Source organism: Muntiacus reevesi, chromosome 1 (assembly GCF_963930625.1).
Source record: "Muntiacus reevesi chromosome 1, mMunRee1.1, whole genome shotgun sequence".
Classification (NCBI taxonomy): domain Eukaryota; kingdom Metazoa; phylum Chordata; class Mammalia; order Artiodactyla; family Cervidae; genus Muntiacus; species Muntiacus reevesi.
The window spans coordinates 142153577-142170650 of record NC_089249.1 but is presented as its reverse complement, the minus strand read 5'-3'; the positions used below and the strand labels follow the sequence as shown (position 1 = coordinate 142170650).

The 17074-nt window shown below is 35.6% G+C and overlaps 1 protein-coding gene across 6 annotated transcripts in view; it reads right to left on the bottom strand.

Moving 5' to 3' along the window:
- DOCK7 (dedicator of cytokinesis 7) overlaps positions 1 to 17074 on the bottom strand; it is a 186835-nt gene that overhangs the window by 124828 nt on the left and 44933 nt on the right. For all 6 annotated transcript variants that reach the window (XR_010659952.1, XM_065911740.1, XM_065911761.1 and 3 more), the window contains exons 10-13: positions 14649 to 14729; positions 12294 to 12459; positions 4221 to 4363; positions 512 to 605 (exon numbers count right to left, since the gene is read on the bottom strand). Coding sequence is in view for 5 of the 6 variants with exons in the window: in XM_065911740.1 (XP_065767812.1) it covers positions 512 to 605; positions 4221 to 4363; positions 12294 to 12459; positions 14649 to 14729 (484 nt within the window). In the remaining variant the exon portion in view is untranslated. The remainder of the gene's footprint in view (positions 1 to 511; positions 606 to 4220; positions 4364 to 12293; positions 12460 to 14648; positions 14730 to 17074) is intronic.

The window sequence follows — 17074 nt, the reverse complement described above, 5'->3', positions numbered from 1 at the left end:
GTGTCTCCTGCATTACCACTGGGCCACAGGAAAAGTGCCAGTTTAAACTAAACTTGGTTGTTGTTCACTCGCTCAGTCAAGTCTGACTCTGCGACCCCATGGACCGCAAAACGCCAGGCTTCCCTGTCCTTCACCATCTCCAGGAGTTTGCTCAAACTTGGTAGACTTCAAAATAATTTTACTCTGGAATAGTCTGCTCTGATCACAATATAAACCTATTTCTGAATATCTATCATTACATGTATTTTTCTTCCCTCTAGAAAATAATTTTAAGCTGCAATATTATTCATCATTCTCATTTCAGTACTCAAATTATCAAAGGTACTGAATCCGGCATCCAAACTGTTAGACTACATGAGAGCAGAACAGTAAAATGAAGAAGACTGACAGGTATTGAGCACAGAAAGACATACAGGTCAGATATGAGAAAAAAGAACACATCATTACAAAAACTACAACTTTTAATGATGATAATAGCTGTCATCATGTCTACACAAAAATGTTTAAATACCTGTAATAGGTCTTAGTCGCCGTAAAACAGAAGATGGCCTTCTCATATCAGCAAGGAACTTATATAGATCTTCATCACTTAAGCGATCGCCCTCCTAATATTAAAAATAGAGGAAAAAGTATTTGATTAAAAAAATGTAGTACACCGAAAATAAATTTATATTGCCTATTAATTAATCCTGCCCTTCTTCTTTCAATTTAGTCTGGATGAAAAGTTAAATTAACACAGTTATGATTAAAAATAAATACGCTAAATTATTTTCTTCTTTCTATGCTTTTACATTGTATTAAGCTATAATATTGCTATCTATGTTTTAACTTTATAGATTTATTTACAGCTCATTATCTATGTTTATAAGGTACTACAGGGCATTCTAAAATATAGAAAAATCAATGCAAGTTAGAAGCGGATGAAGAAAAATATGAACATAGACATAAAAGACATATATGTGTATATATATACACATATATATCTAAATGACATTCTTTAAATTTGTTACACTTGTGTTTTCATTTGTCTTTGCAACTTTATATTGCCAAATTTCTTAAAAGCAAAATACAGAGCACTGGCTAAATTTGAAAATGAAAGAAATAACAACAAAAAACTACACTTAAAGAAAACCACAACTATCCTGATAATATGACTAAAAAGAAAACTCTAAAAGGACCTCAATCAATGGGAAGACACACACAAAAAACAAGACCAGGTCTAATTAACAAGGAATTTCCAATTTACTGTAATTTTTTTTTCTTATAGTTAAAATAGGCAGTGATTGACTTTTTTCTTTTATTTAAGAGTCAGTCTTTAGATTTTATTAATCAAAATCTCCTGCATTTGACATCTTATTTTTTTAATGCATAGTTCATACAGTATCTTTTTATCTTATTTGGTAATAAATATATTTAAGCCTCCTTTATTACAGGTCAGTTCGCCTTGAGCTAGATCCCAGTAGTTCACTATCGTATTCTAAGCAGGATACAGAACTGATCTTCTTTTATCCCATTATTTTAAATAGTGATTTTTACTTTCTAAGTGGTTAGAGATTTTTGTTAATATTTGTATAAATGGTTTTTAGTTCTACTGAGTTATAGTTAGAGAATTTGACTTCATGAAGATTTTTTCAGTGACCTAATGTATGACCAAACTATTGTAAATGTTCTATTAGTCACTGAAACAGTATATTCTCTCCTTTTGAGTATAGAAGTTAATACAGAGATTTAAATTTAAATGGCCCTTATTTAGAATACATTCAGATTATCTCAAGACTCAGTTATTTCTGTCTACTTAACTTGTTAAACCAATTATATTAATGGCCTCCATTCTTTTTATTCCCTGTTTCCATGCCTTTTGCTGCATGGGACATAATTCCCTTCCCGAGGGTTGGCCATGTGACTTGTTCTAACCAATAAACAAACATTTTATAGAGACTTGAAAAATGCTTGCAAAAGTAAGCTTGCTCCCTCTCTGGAACTTCTGTCACTGCCATAAGAACATGACCAAGCTGGCCTGCTAGATGTTAAAAGTGAGCAACATGTAAAAAGTCTGAATCATTTCAGTTTTCCCAGGAGAAGTCAGTCTAGATCAACTCTTATCAATCTCCAAACCCATGAATAAGCCTGGCTGACACTCATTCCTCCACACTGCATGCTCACTGCTGTGTGCTCCTGAAGCAACATATAACTTCTATACCTGTCAACAATAGAACAAATATCCTTGTAATGCATGGATTTAATTTTTGTTTTTAAATCTTTATGCATTTCTAGTCATTTTGGCCTGACACATTTCAAATCTGTACATAAACACTCCTGATTACTATATCAAATCACGGACAGTAATCACTCATCAATTTAAAAAACAAAATGAGAAAATAACTTGCCTTCTGTATCTTATTTATGAGAAACTTGTACCTTGAATTCTACTTTATTAAACTTGTAATGTCTGTTTTTTTGGTTAATTTGCACTTGCCTGATACATAATATTCAAGCTATTTATAAAAATACTTATAAAAGTCATACATGTTAAGTTAAAAATTACAGAACTGCACAAAAGTTAGGTGTAAGTGCTTTCCATTTCTCCATATATCCAGAAACCAACATTTTTTAAGTTTTTATAATTACTTTGTTCCAGTTTCCAGTTACTAGTCTTCAATAGGGTTCTGTAGATGATGAATGCTCAAAAAATATTTATTGGATAAGTAGGTAGGTGGGTGGATTGACGCTCAGTACGAGATGAATGCTCAAAAAGCATCTGTTGAATCAACAGGTGGGTGTGGGTGGTTGGATGACTTGTTGATTTAAGATTACAATAGTAGTTCAATAATAAAGTAGGCTGAATTAAACCCAAAAGGAATTGAGGAAATAGTGGCAGAAGTGGTATACCAGTTGAAGAAGGAAAAAGAGAAATAGCTACAAGTAAACAAATAGCAAGTAAATCTACTGACCTCTTTGCACAGCTAAGTTTGGCCTATCACCTCATCCAAATAACACTATGGCGTTTTCTAGACTCTTTCTTGCACTATTACCATAATAAGAAGACCCTCACCACTTCAGACACTTCTTACCTGCTTTGTTTTCCATTTGAGCCTCTCGGAGCAGCTGCCTGTGAATGCTACTGACACATAACTATGAAAAGGGCTTCAACTAGGTGACTACCTGCCAAATCACAACACAACCTGCCCTAAACACCTTGCCCTCTCAAGTTACAAAGTGTCACAAGGCCAGGATTTTCTCTTCCTATTTACAGTAACACCTCAGGAGGAGAAATGTTGAGATAATATTTAGCCTTTTCCTTTAATCTGCTCCAAAATATATGCATGGTACCCTTCAACAGTTTGTCACACAAATACAAATTTTCTCCCATTCTTATTACAGTTCTGGCTGTCTGGTGACTTTAGACAGACTTCCAAAAATTTCTGATATTGATTCAGAGTATAAAATTCATTTTACATTAAAATCCAGTAGCACATACATCATGTAAGGACATGCAGACAAGTATGCACATACACAAAACTTAGAGTGAAACACGCCTACTGAAGCAATAATTAACTACACGAAGTGCAAGGCACTATTAATTTTTTATTCAACTTGTTTCTTGTTTTTTTTTTTTTAAGCTGAGTGTTATTTACTAAATTTATATTACCATTAATGGATCATAACCAGCATTTGAAAACTACTGATCTGACTCACAAGTTTCAACAGAAAATATACCTGCAAAGAACAAAATATCTTTGATCAAGAACTATTTAGCTTATAAACTCACCTATAAAAATAATTTTAGCACAAAAATGAACTACTAGAGCCTGAAACTTCTATTCCTATACCATGGACGTGGTATTTCAGGTCAAAAACAAACTTGGGTGGTGAAGACAGACATAATCCCACTAAGTTTAATTGACTAAGAAAATTCATAAACCATCAATGCTTAAGAAAAGTTAAAATATTAAAATTAAGAAATAGGATACAGATGCAGATAATTGATTTTGAAGCAATACTAGTCAACATCAACATTTAAATAAATATGATAAAACAACAGGTATAATATTATTTTTTCTTATACTTTTCATTTTTACTCTTAATGCTTTTTTAACTTCTTGAAAGCACAATCAATTATTACATGTACATGCACTACATGGACAATTATGATTTTTCTGGAGTCAAGAAAAATTTATGTATAAGTAGCCCACTAGAATTCCTCCATGACAGAACAATACCTGCTTAAAAAAATTTGTTACTGTGAGAGTAGCAGGTCGAAAGCTGGTCAAGTTACAAGCATCATCTCCACTTGTTGTCCTTTCAAGTGATCTTCTTCCAACAATACTAGAATTCCTCCTCTCGGACCAAGACCCCTTTCGTTCTACCAAGGAAAAAAGTAAGATATTCATTTCCATGTTATTTAAAATGTATCAGATTTACAAACACAAGAAAATATCCACTAAAGTTGAAAATTGTCCCTTCAGCATACTGATTAGTAGAACAATTTAACTTCTGGAGATATCTGTAAGGAAGCATTTTACCTAAATCTTTGGGTTCTCTCTCTTTTGGGGGGGGGGAGGGTCTCTCTTAAAACTTCTCCAGTGTAAAATAAATTGCTACCACATAAAGATTATGCAAATAAACAAAGATGAGCTATGAAAAGCACAAAGAGAGGCACTATGTATTTACTAGAAAATATTCACATAATGTAAATTTTAGTCACCTTAAAATGGTCCCGCAGTCTTAGCAACTGAGTTTGAAACAGAATTTAAGATAATTTGCATTCAAAGTCTTTGCAAGATAAACTTATTATTCAAAACCAATAGAGCAACTATGTTGAAGATCAACAAGGAAATAGAAAACAAAGCTATACACAAACTAGATCTAAAAGTCATCTACAGTTTATACTACACTAAGCAAAAGCATAATATAGATTCTTCTCAAGCACACACAGGAAATTCTCCAAGACAAGACTATACACTAAGCTATAGAACAAAACACAATAAATTCCAAGTGACTGAAATCATCTAAGATATGTTTTCCAAGAATAACAGAAATTAACCTATAAATCAATCACAAAAGAAAATTTGGGAAATTCATAAGCATGTGGAAATTAAATAGCACACTTCTGAATAACTGACTAATCAAAGACAAAATAAGAAGGGAAATTAAAAAACACTTAAGATATAGGAAAATGAAAATATAAAATCCCCAAACATTTAATATATCACTAAGGAAGCTCTCATATGGAAATTTACAGTTGTAAATGTTTATATTAAAAAAGAAAGGTCTCTAATCAGTAACTTAAATTTACATCTTAGGAAACCAGAAAGAGAAGAGAAAGCTAAATCCAAAGCAAACATTAGAAAGGGTATCAAAAAAGACAACAGTTGAGTGGAAACAAATGAAATATAAACTAGGAAAACAACAGGTAAAACAAAAATCACTGAAACCAAACATGGACTCTTCAAAAAGACAACATTTTTAAAACTTTAAAGTGATGAAGAAAAAAATACATTAAAAGGACTCAAATTACTTAAATCAGGAATGAAAGAGGGGACAGCACTACAGATCTTAGAGAGAAAAAGGATATATCTTAGAGAGAAAAAGTATTTGAAATACTACAAATATCTGTAGGTCAACAGTTAGATTAGACAATAAGGTAATTGGAATGAAATGAGTATTTTTCTAGAAAGATATACATTACTGAAACTGACTCAAGAAGGGAGAGAAGATATGAATAGATCTAAAATAAGACATCTAGTTAGTAAAGAAAATACTTACCACAAAGAAAAAAACCAAGCCCAAATGGCTTCACTACTGAAAACTTTCAAACTTTCAATGAAAAATTAATACCAGCTGGTTTACAAACTCTTCCAAAAGCAGAAATAAGAATCCACAATTCATTTCTATGACACCAGTATTTTCCTGATACCAAAATCAGAGATTACAAGGAAGAAAAACTATACAGCAATATCTCTCAGGAACATATTAATAGAAGCAAAATCACTATACAAAATACTAGGAAACAGGTTCTAAATAAACACCTATAAAAATTATTAACATATATCATGAGCAAGTGGGACTTCTCCCAGAAATTTAAGATTAGTTTAACATCCAAAACCAATCAATTGATGCAATACACCATATAAAAAGACTACAGGACAAAAACCAGACAAGTCATCTCAACAAATGCAGAGAATGCATTTTATTAATATAAAATCCAATATTCTTCCCTGATAAAAAACACTCAAAAAGTTAGAACTAGAAAGGAACTTCCTCAAAATACTGTATTACATCTATGGAAAATCTACAGCAAACATCATACTTGATAGTGAAAAGACTGAATGCATTCCCTCTAAGTCAGGAATAACGTGAGAACTTATACACTAGGTTCTTGTGAAGATAATTAGAAAAGAAAAATAAAGACATTGAAATGGAAAAGGAAAAAGTAAACCAATTTTTATCTGCAGATGACATGATCTTGTATATGGAATCCAGAGAGAAAAAAAAAATAGAATTAAAAGGTTCAAAAAGGTTTCAAAGTTCAAGATCATTATTAAAAAGCCACTTGTATTTCAACCTCTAGAAATGATTATAAAAACAAAATAAAGAAAACAATTCCATTTAAAATAGCATCAAAAAACACCTGAACATACATTTAACAACAGGAAGGCAAGACCTGTACACTGAAAACTACAAAACACCATTTAAAAAAACTTAATAAGATCTAAATAAATGGAAAAACATTTCATGGATTGGAAGACTTAATATTGCTAGGAGTGAAACTCTCCCAAAATTGATCTACCAAATCAATGTAATTTCTATCAAAATTCCAGCTGCCTTTGTGCAGAAATTAATAGCAGATTCTAAATTTCTTATGAAAATACAAGAGCTCAAAATAGTGAAAAGAATCTTGAAAAAGAACTGGAGGACCCACATTCCCCACTTCAAAACTTACTGCAAAGCTAAAATTATAAAGACAGTATAAAAATAGCATAAGCTTAGACATATCCATCAGGCTCTCTGTCTATCAGATCTAGTCCCTTAAATCTATTTCTCACTTCCACTGCATAGTCATAAGGGATTTGATTTAGGTCATACCTGAATGGTCTAGTGGTTATCCCTACTTTCTTCAGTTTAAGTCTGAATTTGGCAATAAGGATTTCATGATCTGAGCCACAGTCAGCTCCCGGTCTTGTTTTTGCTGACTGTATAGAGCTTCTCCATCTTAGGCTGCAAAGAATATAATCAATCTGACTTCAGTGTTGACCATCTGGTGATGTCCATGTGTAGAGTCTTCTCTTGTGTTGTTGGAAAAGGGTGTTTGCTATGACCAGTGCGTTCTCTTGGCAAAACTCTATTACCCTTTGCCCTGCTTCATTCTGTACTTCAAGGCCAAATTTGCTGTTACTCAAGGTGTTTCTTGACTTCCTACTTTTGCATTCCAGTCCCCTATAATGAAAAGGATATCTTTTTGGGGTGTTAGTTCTAAAACGTCCTGTAGGTCTTCACAGAACCATTCAACTTCAGCTTCTTCAGCGTTAGTGGCTGGGGCATAAGCTTGAATTACCGTGATATTGAATGGTTTGTCTTGGAAACGAACAGAGATCATTCTGTCGTTTTTGAGACTGCATCCAAGTACTGCATTTTAGACTCTTCTGTTGACTATGATGGCTACTCCATTTCTTCTAAGGGATTCTTGCCCACAGTAGTAGATATAATGGTCATCTGAGTTAAATTCACCCATTCCAGTCCATTTTAGTTCGCTGATTCCTAGAATGTCGACATTCACTCTTGCCATCTCCTGTTTGACCACTTCCAATTTGCCTTGATTCATGGACCTAACATTCCAGATTCCTATGCAATATTGCTCCTCACAGCATCGGACCTTGCTTCTATCACCAGTCCCATCCACAACTGGGTATTGTTTTTGCTTTGGCTCCATCCCTTCATTCTTTCTGGAGTTATTTCTGCACTGATCTCCGGTAGCATATTGGGCACCTACTGACCTGGGGAATTCCTTTTTCAGTATCCTATCATTTTGTCTTTTCATACTGTTCATGGCGTTCTCAAGGCAAGAATACTGAAGTGGTTTGCCATTCCCTTCTCCAGCGGACCACATACTGTCAGACCTCTCCACCATGACCCGACCGTCTTGGGTGGCCCCACACAGCATGGCTCAGTTTCATTGAGTTAGACAAGACTGTGGTCCTGTGATCAGATTGGCTAGTTTTCCGTGATTATGGTCCAAGCCAGGATTCAGCAATACGTGAACCGTGAACGTCCAGATGTTCAAGCTGCTTTTAGAAAAGGCAGAGGAACCAGAGATCAAATTGCCAATATCTGCTGGATCATCGAAAAAGCAAGAGAGTTCCAGAAAAACATCTATTTCTGCTTTACTGACTAGGCCAGAGCCTTCGACTGTGTGTATCACAATAAACTGTGGAAAATTCTGAAAGAGATGGGAATACCAGACCACCTGACCTGTCTCTTGAGAAACCTGTATGCAGGTTAGGAAGCAACAGTTAGAACTGGACATGGAACAACAGACTGGTTCCAAATAGGAAAAGGAGTACGTCAAGGCTGTATATTGTCACCCAGCTTATTTAACTTGTATGCAGAGTACATCATAAGAAACACTGGGCTGGAAGAAGAACAAGCTGGAGTTAAGATTGCCGGGAGAAATATCAATAACCTCAGATATGCAGATGACACCACCCTTATGGCAGAGAGTGAAGAGGAACTAAAAAGCCTCTTGATGAAAGTGAAAGAGGAGACAGAAAAAGTTGGCTTAAAGCTTAACATTCAGAAAACTAAGATCATGGCATCTGGTCCCATCACCTCATGGGAAATAGATGGGGAAACAGTGGAAACAGTGTCAGACTATTTCTTTGGGCTCCAAAATCACTGCAGATGATGACTGCAGCCATGAAATTAAAAGACGTTTACTCCTTGGAAGGAAAGTTATGACCAACCTAGACAGCATATTAAAAAGCAGAGACATTACTTTGCCAACAAAGGTCTGTCTGGTCAAGGCTATGGTTTTTCCAGTGGTCATGTACGGATGTAAGAGTTGGACTGTGAAGAAAGCTGAGCGCCGAAAAATTGATGCTTTTGAACTGTGGTGTTGGAGAAGACTCTTGAGAGTCCCTTGGACTGCAAGGAGATCCAACCAGTCCATCCTAAAGGAGATCAGTCCTGGGTGTTCATTGGAAGGACTGATGCTGAAGCTCCAATACTTTGGCCACCTCACGCGAAGAGTTGACTCACTGGAAAAGACCGTGATGCTGCAAGGGATTGGGGGCAGGAGAAGGGGATGACAGAGGATGAGATGCCTGGATGGCATCATCGACTCAATGGGCATGAGTTTGAATAAACTCCACAGTTTGTGATGGACAGGGAGGCCTGGCATGCTGCAATTCATGAGGTTGCAAAGAGTCGGACACGACTGAGCGAATGAACTGAACTGAACTGAACTGAGACATATCCATCAACGAAACAGAAATGAGAGTCCAGAAATAAACCCACATATGTACAGTCAATTAATTTTCAACAATTATGCCAAGACCATTTAATAGTGCAAGAACGATCTTTTCAACAAATCGTGTACGAACAACTAGATATCTACTTAGAAAAGATGCAGCTAAAAAAAAAAAAAAAAAAAAAAAGATGCAGCTAATCCTTACTTCTTATCACGTACAAAAAATTAACTCAAAATGAACTATACCCAAATGTAAGAGTTATATTATGAAACAGTTAGACAAAAACATACAAGTAGCTCCTTTTCAGTCTTGAATTAGGTAATGCTATCTTGGGTACAATAGCAAAAATACAAGCAACGAAAGAAAAAAAAAAGTCATAGAAACTGAACATCAAAATTTAAAACTTCAGTGCTTCAAGCAATACCATCAAGAGAGTAAGAGGACAATCCATAGGATGGGAGAAAATATCTTCAAATCCTTTATTAGATAAGGGACTTGTATCCAGAATATGCAGGACAAGAAGTAACAGTTAGAGCTGGACATGGAACAACACACTAGTTCAAAACTGGGAAAGAAGTACGTCAAAGCTGTATATGGTCACCTGCTTATTTAAATTATATGCAGAGCACATCATGCAAAATGCTGGGCTGGATGAATCACAAGTTGGAATCAAGATTTCTGGGAGAAGTATCAACAGTCTCTGATATGCAGATGATACCACTCTAATGGCAGAAACTGAAGAGGAACTAAAGAGCCTCTTGATGAGGGTCAAAGAGGAGAATGAAAAAGCTGGCTTAAAACTCAACGTTCAAAAAATGAAGATCATGGCATCCAGTCCCATCACTTTCTGGCAAAATAGATGAGGGAAAAGTAGAAACAGTGACAGATTTTATTTTCTTGGGCTCTAAAATCACTGCAGATGATGACTACAGCCATGAAATTAAAATACATTTATCTCTTGGAAGAAAAGCTATGACAAACCTAGACAGTATATTAAAAAGCAGAGACATCAATTTGCTGACAGAGGTCTGTATAGTCAAAGCTTTGGTTTTCCAGTTGTCATGTATGGATGTGAGAGTAAGACCACAAAGAAGGCTGCTGCTGCTATTGCTAAGTCACTTCAGTCGTGTCAGACTCTGTGCAACCCCATAGACAGCAGGCCACCAGGCTCCCCCGTCCCTGGGATTCTCAAGGCAAGAACACTGGAGTGGGTTGCCATTTCCTTCTCCAATGCATGAAAGTGAAAAGTGAAAGCGAAGCCACTTAGTCGTGTCTCACCCTTCTCAACCCCATGGACTGCAGGCTACCAGGCTCCTCCGTCCATGGGATTTTCCAGGCACAAGTACTGGAGTAGGTTGCCATTGCCTTCTCCATAAAGAAGGCTGAGCACTAAAGAATTGATAATTTTTAACTGTGGCACTGGAGAAGACTCTTGAAAGTCTCTTAAACTACAAGACCAAACCATCAATCCTAAAGGAAATAAACCCTGAATATTCACTGGGAGGACTGATGCTGAAGCTGAAGCTCCAATACTTTGGCTACCTGATGGGTAGACATAAACTCATTGGAAAAGACTGATGCTGGGAAAGACTGAGGGCAGGAGGAGAAGGGGCGACAGAGGATGAGATGGTTGGATGGCATCACTGACTCAATGGACGTGAGTTTGGGCAATCTCACAGGAGATGGTGAAGGACAGGGAAGCCTGGCGTGCTGCAGTCCACAGGGTCACAGAGAGTTGTACATGACTTACCAACTGAACAACAACAAATCTAGAATATATAAATGACTATTTATATAGTCATTTATAAATTATAACTATTATAACTTATGACAAGAATACAAAAAAAGCTAGTTAAAAAATGAGCATCAAGTAAATAATAAGAAAAAAGTAATTAAAAAATGGGAAAATGATATAATTATATATTTCTCCACAGAAGATGTACGAACAATAAATGCATACAAAATGAAACTCAACATCATTAGCTATCAGGAAAAAGCAATTCCAAACCACAATGAGATACCACTTCATCTGCACTAGGATGGCTATATTCAAAGGACAGATAATAAAAGTCCTGGCAAAGATGTGGAGAAATTGGAACCTTCATACACTGCTAGTGTAAGTTTTAAATGGTGTGGCCACACTGGAAAATAGTCTGGCAGTACTTCAAAGGTTAAACAAAGAATTATATTACCAGAAATTTCATTTCTAGCTATATGTCCAAGAGAAATGAAAGCATATGTCCACACACAAGTGTATACATGAATTTTCCTTGCAGCATTATTTATAATAAACAAAAAGTTGAAACAATCCAAATGTCCATCAACTGATGAATGGATAATAAAATGTACTATATCCATACAAGGGACTATTATTCGGCAATTAAAAAGTAATAAAATATTGATACCTTTACAACATGGATGAACCTTTCAAACATTATGCTAAGTGAAAGAAGGCAGTCAAAAGATTACATATTATATAAGTCTATCAATATGAAATGTCTGCCACAGGCAAATACATCCAGACTAAACAGATTACAGGTTGGTTAGCACTGAGTGTGGGGACTTGAGGAGGATAAACAGTGACCACCAGTGAGTCAGAAAGTGTTTCAAAATTAGATTGTGGTGACAGTTGCAGAACCTTATGAATATAACAAAAAAACACTGAATTAGAAACCTTAAATGGGTAAATTATATGTGAATTACATCTCAATAAACCTGTTAAGGAGAAAAAGAATACCCTTTCAATGCCTCATTACATTGCAAAGTTGACAAAGCAAGCCTATGTAAGCAAAAACTATATAACTATTTTATATAAAACACTCTTACCTCCGGTGCTTATTTCTACCTCTGTAGAATCTCTTTCCAAACTCCCAGCGCTGCTAACAATATTCATTAAGTGGATTGCAGTCCAAGCAAAAGGCATGCGATACTTTCCAAGTCTTTGACAAAACTGATCAGCTTGACTTTTCAGCTTCTCCAATTTTTCCTTATTCTGTAAAACAAAACTTTATACATTATATGATTATGCTCAAAATAAATGAATTAAAGGCTATATCATAATATATAAAGGAAAATATAAATGTTAACAATTTTCAATTCTCAGCAATATGGAAAAACAATCCATACCTTTCAGCAATCAATTAAGTGTGTGCATACATGCTAGTTTGCTTCAGTCACATCTGACTCTTAGTGACCCTATGGACTGTAGCCTGCCAGTCTCCTCTGTCTATGGGATTCTCCAGGCAAGAAAACTGGATTTGGTTGCCATGCCCTCCTCCAGGGGATCTTTCCCACCCAGGGACTGAACTTGCATTTCCTGCCAGTTCCTACATTGCAGACCTATTCTTTACTGCTGAGCCACTGGGGAAGCCCCAATTAACAGTATATTAACTACTAAAGAACCTTAACCAGTTCTACAAATGCATCTAAAAGTTTTTAAAATTTGTTTGTGATGATTTTATTTTGGGATAAAAGAAAGGAGAGTAAGTGTCAAGCATGTTTATGTACTGCATATACTATTTTATGAACAAAATATAGCCATGTTACAGTCATCAACTGTCAATCACAAAATATTCTAGGTTATGACTTATTAAATTTTTTTATTCTATAAAAAAAAAAAAATGGAAGCATTTGGGCCACTTTGAAATAATCACTAACTTATGACAACTATGATGTAGAAGTAGGTAGGGCAGAAACAGACCAACAATATGTCCAGAATTTCGATAAAAGCAGCAAACAAAAAAAGTACCAGAGGACTAAACCCTTGAAAAAGACTAATAATCCAAACAGTACATGCTTATCTGGAAGACAACGTGAAGCTGGCTCAACTTTTAGGCTATCCCTAAAACAAACACTAATATGGCCTGCAATAGTCAATCCATAGTCCAAGGGTGAAAATCTATAACAAAATCTCTCACATGCTCTTTCCACATAGGATGTCAGTGAGGTCATACTCTAATGGCACTGTCCTACCATGCGACTCAGGACTGAGAAAAGATGAAGGGATACCGAAATGATAAGAATGTTTTTTGCTATATCTATTATACCTCCAAAATAGGTCCTTGCTTTAGGAGTACTTACAGAGAATTAAGGACCCATATCGAAATTATGTAAATACGTAAGGGAAGAGTGAAATAAGCCACAATGACACACCTATGAGTTTCATTTAACAGAGAAAATTTAATTTGTAAAATGATGACCTGGGGTAAGCCAGAATACTTTAAACCGACTTTCAACCAGATATCTAGGATCTAGGAATCAGAGAACATCATGTGCTCAGATGTACCCATATTAGCAAAAAAGGCTAAATTCTTGTTACAAATCTCAGAAAAACAGAAAGCAACAATTTTCTAAATTTTGATGATCTGTCCAATACTCCTCAAGCACACTTCTCCTGCCTGTTTGACATTAAATCATGTGTTCAAACATCCAAAACTCACCTTTTATTCTTAGAGCTAACTCAGAGTATCTAGAATTTGGTACCAATTATTCACCAACTATTTTTGCTTTATAAGTTTTTCCAAGTTCTATAAATTTGTTATCTGATGGCAAAGGGGAGAGTATATTTTCTATTTTTACAATATTCCTTATTTATCTGCCACTAGACTGATACCCAAAATATGTCTGCTTTGCTAGAGTAAGTTTCATCAAAATCACTGTTTGGTAAAAAAAAGAAAGAAAAAAAGAAAATCACGGTCCAGTGGTTTGAATTCCACAAATCCACTGCACGGGGCATGGATCCCATTCTTGGCTGGGAATCCCAAAAGCTGCAAAACGTAGCCAAAAAAAAAAAAAAAAAAAATCACTATTTTGTAAATACAGAAAATTTTTCATTATTCAGGAATTAAACTGAATTACTTTCTCTCCAAGGAAAAAAAAAATTTAAGAGTCAAGTAGTTTGGGGGTTGGGGAGATGTCAAAGAATAGCATAGTACATGACTCAAACTAGATGATGAAGGAAATAAAGAAGAAAGCAAGCAAGTAGGCCATCAGAAAAAGAAAAGAAAATTTTAGTAGTAAAATCAGTAGTAAAATTATTTAATATGCTCAGGATAGCATCCTCTTAGATTATAATTTTGGAGATTAGAGATTATTTAGGGTTGGATTTGGTGATCTGAGGGGAATGGACAGTAACTGCTAATGACTATGAAAGTGGGGAAAACAAGAGGCATGAAATTCTACCTTGGTGGCATCTGCTTCTTTGAAAATCATATACGGTTCTGCACACTCTCCAATGTCTCCTTGCTGCAGCACTTTTTCTAGCTGTCAAAGGTGAAAAAAGGAAAGATTAATTAAGCTTAAAAATAAAAGCAATCAGCCTGGAACGCAAGGATGGTTCAACATACAAAAATCAATCAACTTAATATATCACATTAACAGAATAACAGAACAAAACCACATGATCATGCTAATTATTGCAGAAAAAAGAACTGGACAATTCAACACCCTTTCATGATAAAAAAAAAAAATTCAACAAACTTGGAAAAGAAGAAAACTACTCCAATATGAGCCCATCTATGAAAAGACCACATCTAACATCTTATTCAATGTTGAAAAACTGAAAGCTTTTCCTTTAGAATCAGGAACAGGATAAGAATGCTAACTTTTGCCAATTCTATTTAACAAAGTACTGGAAGTCTAAGCCAGAGCAATGTGACAAGAAAAAGCCCAAAAAAGAAACAAAAAGTTTCAAATTAAAAAAGGAAGAATTTAAATTATCTCTATTTACAGACAACATGATCTTTTACAGAGAAAATCCTAATATTTCACAAAAAAACAATTTAGTTCAGTTCAGTTCAGTCGCTCAGTCATGTCCGACTCTTTGCGACCCCATGAACCACAGCACGCCAGGCCTCCCTGTCCATCACCAATTTTCGGAGTCCAACCAAACCCATGTCCATTGAGTCAGTGATGACATCCAACCATCTCATCCTCTGTCGTCCCCTTCTCCTCCTGCCCCCAATCTCTCCCAGCATTAGGGTCTTTTCCAATGAGTCAGCTCTTCACATCAGGTGGCCAAAGTATTGGAGTTTCAGCTTCAACATCAGTCCTTCCAATGAACACCTAGGACTGATCTCCTTTAGAATGGACTGGTTGGATCTCCTTGCAATCCAAGGGACTCTCAAGAGTCTTCTCCAACACTACAGCTCAAAAGCATCAATTCTTCGGCGCTCAGCTTTCTTTATAGTCCAACCTTCACATCCATACATGACCACTGGGAAAACCATAGCCTTGACTAGACAGACCTTTGTTGACCAAATAATGTCTCTGCTTTTTAATATGCTGTCTAGGTTTGTCATAACTTTCCTTCCAAGGAGTAAGTGTCTTTTAACTTCATGGCTGCAATCACCATGGGCAGTGATTTTGGAGCCCAGAAAAATAAAGTCAACCACTGTTTCCCCATCTATTTGCCACGAAGTGATGGGACTGGGTGCCATGATCTTAGTTTTCACAACTAATAAATAAATAAATTCAGCAAAGTTGCAGGATACAAAATGAACAAAAATCAGTTGTATTTCTATACCCTAATAAGCAATTCAAAAAAGAAATTAAGAAAATAATTCCATTTATAATATCAAAAAGAATAAAGTACTGAGGTTAAAAAGCTGAAAGATTTGTAATCTGAAAACTATAAAGAGTTAAATAATTTTCTACAAGAATGCCAAGACTATTCATTGGGAAAGAACAGTTTTTCCAACAAATGGTGTTTTAAAAAACCCTGAATTTCTAAATACAAAAGAATAAAGTTGAACCCTTACATTATATACAAAAATTAACTCAAAACAGATCAAAGACTACCCCCCCAAAAAACCCCCTAACACTATAAAACTCCTAAAAGAAAAATAAAGGAAAAGCTTCATGTGAATAGATTTAGTAATATATCCTTGGATTTTACACAATAAAAGCAAAGGCAACAGAAGTAAAACTCATTAACCTAGATTACATCAAAATTTAAAACTTTTGTATATGATAGGACACCATCAACAAGGTGAAAAGGCAACTCACAGAATGAGAGAGAAAATATTTGTAAATCACATAACTGGTAAAGAATTAATATCCCAAACAGATAAAGAAATCCTACAACTCAACAAGAGAATAGCAAATAACCTGATTTTTAAATGAGCAAAGGATTTGAACAGACATTTCTCCAAAGAAGACAAACAAATGTCTAAGAAACATAACGAACACTCTCAACATCACTCATCAGTTTGCTGTTGTTATTTAGTGGTTAAGTCGTGCCTGACTCTTTTGTGACTTCATGAACTGTAGCCTGCCAGGCTCCTCTGTCCATGGGATTTCCCAGGCAAGAATACTAGAGTGGGTTACCAATTCCTTCTCCAGGGGAATCTGCCCGACCCAAGGACCAAACTGACATCGCCTGCATTAGTGGATGGATTCTTTATCACTGAGCCACCTGAGAAGCCCTTCACTTATCACTGGGCTTCCCTGGTGGCTCAGCGGTGTCCCTGGGCTTCCCTGTGATGCTGGTGATTTAACTGAATGAAGTATATAAAGCAACTGACCGACCTGCAGACCCCTGGACGGAGCACAAGCACCTACCAGAGTACAACCTAGGTCAGCTGACCACCAGACAACTCAGATGCATG